The sequence below is a fragment of the Hyposmocoma kahamanoa genome, unplaced genomic scaffold, assembly GCF_003589595.1.
Source record: "Hyposmocoma kahamanoa isolate Upper Pololo Valley unplaced genomic scaffold, ASM358959v1 81, whole genome shotgun sequence".
In the NCBI taxonomy this organism is placed as follows: domain Eukaryota; kingdom Metazoa; phylum Arthropoda; class Insecta; order Lepidoptera; family Cosmopterigidae; genus Hyposmocoma; species Hyposmocoma kahamanoa.
Window position 1 is genome coordinate 10,409,209 of NW_020654080.1, and position 6,007 is coordinate 10,415,215.

Below are 6,007 nucleotides of genomic sequence, written 5' to 3' on the forward strand. Positions count from 1 at the left end.
AATCTAGGAGGTCAACTATCAATTGACGTAGAAATCTTGATTAACAAAATGTTTCATATACGGTATAACATGGGCCTTTTCAAGGCGAGAGTGAATAGGTATTATTTAGGTATGCATGCTCCATCATCGACCTTATCGCCACTTTCCATCAGGTGAGATGGACAAATGCGCATATACTTTATTATCCTATTAACAAACAAAAAAAATTACTGCCGAGCGAGCCATAATGCTTATGGTAAATCTATTTTTTTAAGATACATGTCCGGCAGTGGACTGGTGTGGCGGTAAATTATCTGTCAGTCGTAATGGCAGAACAGTTCCATTATACACGGGCTTCCGAAGCAGTAGAGACGCATTGCCTCAAATAGGATTATGTAGGGCTGACACTTAGGAATAATGTGATAAATTTATTGTAGATACTGAATAACATGCAATACGTGTTAGAGATTAAAATGCTTACATGCTCGCTTTCTCCCACGGTGTTTTCATGAAAATCTGCAACTCGAAAAAGGAACTCGTCCTTTTTGTATATAGGTATATTTTTATGCCTCTATAGACAAAGTAACTCTAACAATTCATAAAAACCAGTCACATTGGAATCTGGTTCAGTAGCATGGTGCCTATAACAAAAATTAACCACTTTACTAATACTTTATGTGACTCTGTAAGTACAGAGTATTATATTCTCTCTACCTATTCACTCAAATGTATATTCATGTCTTTTTAACATATATTCGACTAAAAGTGCTAAGTGCCAACCCTAACCGCCAGGTGGCATATCTCAGACATTGAATTTAACTCGCCGAAGATTCGTTTTAAGCGCGATCACCGTACTATGACTAACAGCTATTGTTTACATATACAATATTATACTTTATTCCACTTACTTGTTTTAGAAAGGTCAATGGTAAATAATCTTAGGTGAGTAAAGTATATCAGAGTTTTATTACAATTTTATTGATCAATGGTAAATTAAAATCTTAAGTGAGTAATATTAATCACAATTTTTTTCGACAGTACCTAAATAGTTTCTGCCTAACATCCTGGGAGGAAGGCCTAATGAAATGTATGCTCAAATATGAATTGTAAGAAGCTATACAACCCAAGAATTGATGGTTAATGTTAAGATTTAGTTTAATGATGTAAGAAATAATGATGATGGCCACTACATAGTACTGTAGTACTTGTACCTACCTGGTGAGCCATGGGACGTGTTAGATATGATAGAGGTAGATAATTAACGAGATCGCCAAAAGTGGCAAAGAATGACGGAGATCCATAGTCTTTACCCACCAATGAATGGGAAAATTCCTAGCATGTGAGAATAACATACACGCCATACGGTAAAGTAAGTAAATCCTAAAATAAATTAAATATAGAAAATGTAACTTTCCGTTACGACCACTAATTAACGTTACATTACTTCATTTTTAATATTACACAAAATACGTTTTGTTTATATTTTACAGGGGTTCGCTGTTCCTGTAGGTATACATATATTATTATAATTATAATATTATTTATTCAATTTGCAGTTTTTTACGTTGTCAAATTGTTATTTACATTGTTTTTCAAATAGTTTTGCTCAATTATACACGATAATAATGGTTGTAGATACTTACGCTAGATCTTTAAAATTTCTGTTGAAGAAACAAAACTTGCATATACAATACCATAGTGTAATAATAGGTACTTGCGAAGTTACATAGGTATTATTATACATATAGGTTTGTATATTTTTAGAAAAGGGTACCGATACGCAAAATACGTACGCTGACGCCATCTGGTACATGGTATGAATAACGACGTAGACAGACCACTTATTTTTATTTAGCTAAATCTTGTATGTTATCAGCCATTAAAAAAAGCCGCTGTTTTTATTTTAAATGGCAACACAAAAATATACATTCCAATTAGAGCATTTTGCTCACATTTGACAGTTTTTCAATTTGACTCTAATCTTGCATCTCTTTTTTACTCTAAAAATTGCATATGGCCCTATCGCATGATACAACAATCCAATTTTATAAAATGGAACATTAGTTAAATCGTTGTCGTTCATTTTCGAGAGCGAGCGCATTTTGTTCTGCGACCGGCCGCCATACTCAAACAAAAAGATTGAAATGAAAAGATAAATTTGTATTTATTGAAAGTTGTTGTGAGCGTTTTAATTTACTAAATGAGTTCTAAATCAGATGTAAATAGAAGAGTGCTCGCCATACAGGCGAAAAAGAAACGCCATAAATTGGGCAAGAAAAAAAATCGCGAGGAGGAGCACGGCACTGGTGGACAAGGAAACGGGGTGCGCACTCAGCCCTCAAATCGGCTGGAGCCCACGCACAGCTCGTCCAATGAGACCATTGAGGAGGACGATGACGTGCCGTACATGAGTGATGACGAGGAGCAGGAAGACAGCGCTGACTACTGCAAGGGCGGCTACCACCCTGTGCGCATTGGCGATCTATTCCTCAGCCGATATCACGTCACGCGCAAGCTGGGCTGGGGCCATTTCTCTACCGTATGGCTGTGTTGGGATCTCGTTGACAAACGTTTTGTTGCGCTCAAAGTGGTGAAATCGGCGCCCCACTTCACTGAGACAGCCCTAGACGAAATAAAAATATTGAGATCGGTGCGTGATAGCGACCCCACAGATCCCAAACGAAACAAGACCGTTCAATTACTTAACGATTTTAAAATCACTGGTGTGAATGGGACCCATGTATGCATGGTGTTTGAAGTGCTTGGTCATCACCTTCTGAAACTCATACTCAAGTCTAACTATAGAGGTATCCCTCGAGAGAACGTCAAAACAATCATAAGACAAGTACTGGAGGGCTTGGATTACCTGCATACTAAATGTAAGATTATCCATACCGACATAAAACCAGAAAATGTGTTGGTGTGTGTTGATGAAACCTATATTCGTAAATTGGCAGCAGAAGCCACAGAGTTACATTCCTTGGGGCTGCGACTGCCCAATTCCTTGATTAGTACAGCACCAAAAGAATTCCAAGAACAAGTAGTGACTGCCAAAATGAGCAGAAATAAAAAGAAGAAATTGAAGAAGAAGGCAAAGCGCCAATCTATGCTGCTTAAGAAACAAATGGAACAGATTGAGGAAATGGAGGAGCAAAAGAAACACGATGTTAACAGTGAGTCTGCTCCCATGTCACAAGACAATGACGACTCTCCTCAGACTCCAGAAGAAGCTAGTGTGATTGAAACACGTTCTGAAGCTGATTCGAATATAAATGGATGTGCAGAGTCTCATAGAGTGGAGGACGAGTCATATAACACTGATACTGATGTACAAGTAAGAAGCAAACAGTATGGCTGTGGTGGTGATGATGCAGGAACCCCTATGTCTGAAGGAGAAATGACTGACACTCCACCATCTTTTAATTCTTTAAAATCTTCCAAAGACAAATCTGTTGATAAACAGCCTGATCCTGCGTTTGACATCTGTGACTTAGAAGTAAAGATAGCTGACTTAGGAAATGCCTGCTGGGTGCACAGGCATTTTACTGAAGATATACAAACAAGGCAGTACCGTTCACTTGAGGTATTACTGAGTGCTGGCTATGGGACATCTGCTGATGTATGGAGTACCGCATGTATGGCCTTTGAATTAGCTACTGGAGACTATTTGTTTGAACCTCACTCCGGTGATGGCTACAGCCGAGATGAGGATCATCTTGCTCACATTATAGAGCTATTGGGTGATATACCCAAGCGAATTGCAGCTTCCGGAAAATATTCTAAAGTATTTTTTAACAAGAAGGGTGAATTGAGAAACATAACAGGTCTCAAACCTTGGGGACTAGTTTCTGTATTAACGGAAAAGTATGAGTGGAGTCAAAAGGATGCGGAAGAATTTGCCGACTTTTTGAAGCCCATGTTGGACTTTGATCCTAATAGACGTGCCACTGCATATGAGTGCCTTCAGCACCCTTGGTTAAAATCGTTAAAGCCTGAACAAAAAGACCCTGAGGAATAATAAACACTGCTCTCTGCCTCTAAGGAATGAATGGATTACTGTTCATGAAATCTGTAGTGTAAACACATGAATAATTTCAGTGTTAACAAGTTTAATCAAAGTTTATTTATAAATTGTTTTATGAATAATTTGTATTTAGATAGTTTTGTTAGCAACCCTTGATTTGGAGAAAAAATTGTGTGCAACAGTTGGGATACTATTGATACACAATTTCTGTCTATATGTAGCGATTGTATAAGATACAGCCGCTGCAATGTTAGTGGCAGGCAACATAATGGTTGGATCTTAGTGATTGGCATTGATTACCCAAACTGTACAGATAGATATAGGAAAAATTGTGATGTATGACATGTAGACAATATAGGTTTGTCACATTAATCTTATTGGAATTTTATTAGTTGACATAGCTCTGCACTTAAACCACCTAGAGAGTGAGGAACGTAATGTCCTGCATGCATACGTAGTAGACTTTCAGGTAGTTTGTTCACATAGTTTAAGTTTGTGTTTTATCACTATCACAATCAAAAATCTCATAATGTAAACCTTAGAAATAAGTCAGTATTTGTAATGCCACACCTCCGAGACTGCCTTTTTGTATTTCAATGAGTCATCTAAATTTAACTGGCTGGAGTCCAAGACTTCGGAGGCAGTGACAGTGTCCTCGAAACCAGCTGATAGTTGTATTATTTATCATAGATCCCAATTTACATGACCATAATTTGTATTAATTATATCTGCAAATTTACATGAATAAAATGTCAAAACGAGCTTGTTATTGTGGATATTTCATTTAGGTTAAGGAAAACCTGTAGTTGTCTTAGTGGAAAATAATAGTCCTAACTATCTTTTTTAGTCTACAATGATTTCATTGAATATGCTTTTTAAAAGTCAAATATGTGCTCACAGAATGTACCATTCAATCAAGGCACGGCCGGATATTTTTATGTATAGTAGGTAGGACTGCATAGGCGGCTCCTACACCACGCACCGCGTCTATTATCACGGGAGAACATTGTGTTTGAATTATACGTGCGGAGAAATAGATAGGTACTGACTCTGTTACGGTAACATGCGCACATTGAAGCTGCAGAGAACTGGCCTGTAACCACAGAAGACGTCACATTTGTTGTGGAATGTGGTTACAGAGTCTATTATTATAGTAAAAACAAGGTTTTATAAGTGAGACGCAGAGATAAACATGATTATAATTAAAAATATTGTATTAAATTATAAATCTACTTATCTACATATGAAGACAGATAGACTCGTACTCGAGTAAAAATGATAGGCTCGAGTCATAATAAAGCAGTGCTGTAAAGTGTGACGTCATAGGCTGTAGGTAGATTTGTGACGGATTTTGAGTAGAAATTCGTTGTAACTAGAATCTAATTTATAAACAGATGTAGCCTATCAGTACAAGCTGTTACATAAAATGTTGATTAATTACCAGTTCATACCGAGTGCTTACGAAACTTCTGCATGGTACTTTTGTTAATCAAACTGGAGTACCTACCTACTGTGATTGACTACTGTCGTTTTTTAGTAAATTTTACAACTAACTTGATGTCAAGCTTCAAATTGTATCCACTGTACAGCAAATGCTGGTGTTAAGTATGTATTGGAGCATAAATAATATTGTAGGACCTGAATTAGTAGGTAGGTATACAACAGGTGGTACCTATGTATCTGTTGTGATGAACTGTGTGTGTTCTCATATATAGGTTTAATGGTCAACATTCCAGCTGACCATCTATGTTTGGCGCCTGCTCTTTGTATAGAACTCAAATGTTTATTTTATTAAAAAATGTTTTAATATGTATCATAAAAGCAGTTAGATAAATATTTAGAATAATTAATAAGAATATGTAAGGTACGCTACTGGAATATTTTTTTTTTAGAAAACAGCGCTATCTTTAAACACAGTATGTACGCGCTATACAAGTACAATTGCTAATGCCATCTATTAACAAATGGGCAAATCTGATCTTACATCTTGTATTACTGACAGTG

The 6,007-nt window shown here is 36.8% G+C and overlaps 1 protein-coding gene across 1 annotated transcript; it reads left to right on the forward strand.

Moving 5' to 3' along the window:
- The first annotated feature begins 2,075 nt into the window (after nt 1-2,075).
- Nucleotides 2,076-4,762, forward strand: LOC113234062 (SRSF protein kinase 3-like). The gene has a single exon (XM_026469299.1). It carries the CDS (start codon nt 2,180-2,182, stop codon nt 3,995-3,997), a length of 1,818 nt encoding a protein of 605 aa, XP_026325084.1. The 5' UTR covers nt 2,076-2,179; the 3' UTR covers nt 3,998-4,762.
- The last annotated feature ends 1,245 nt before the right edge of the window (nt 4,763-6,007 follow it).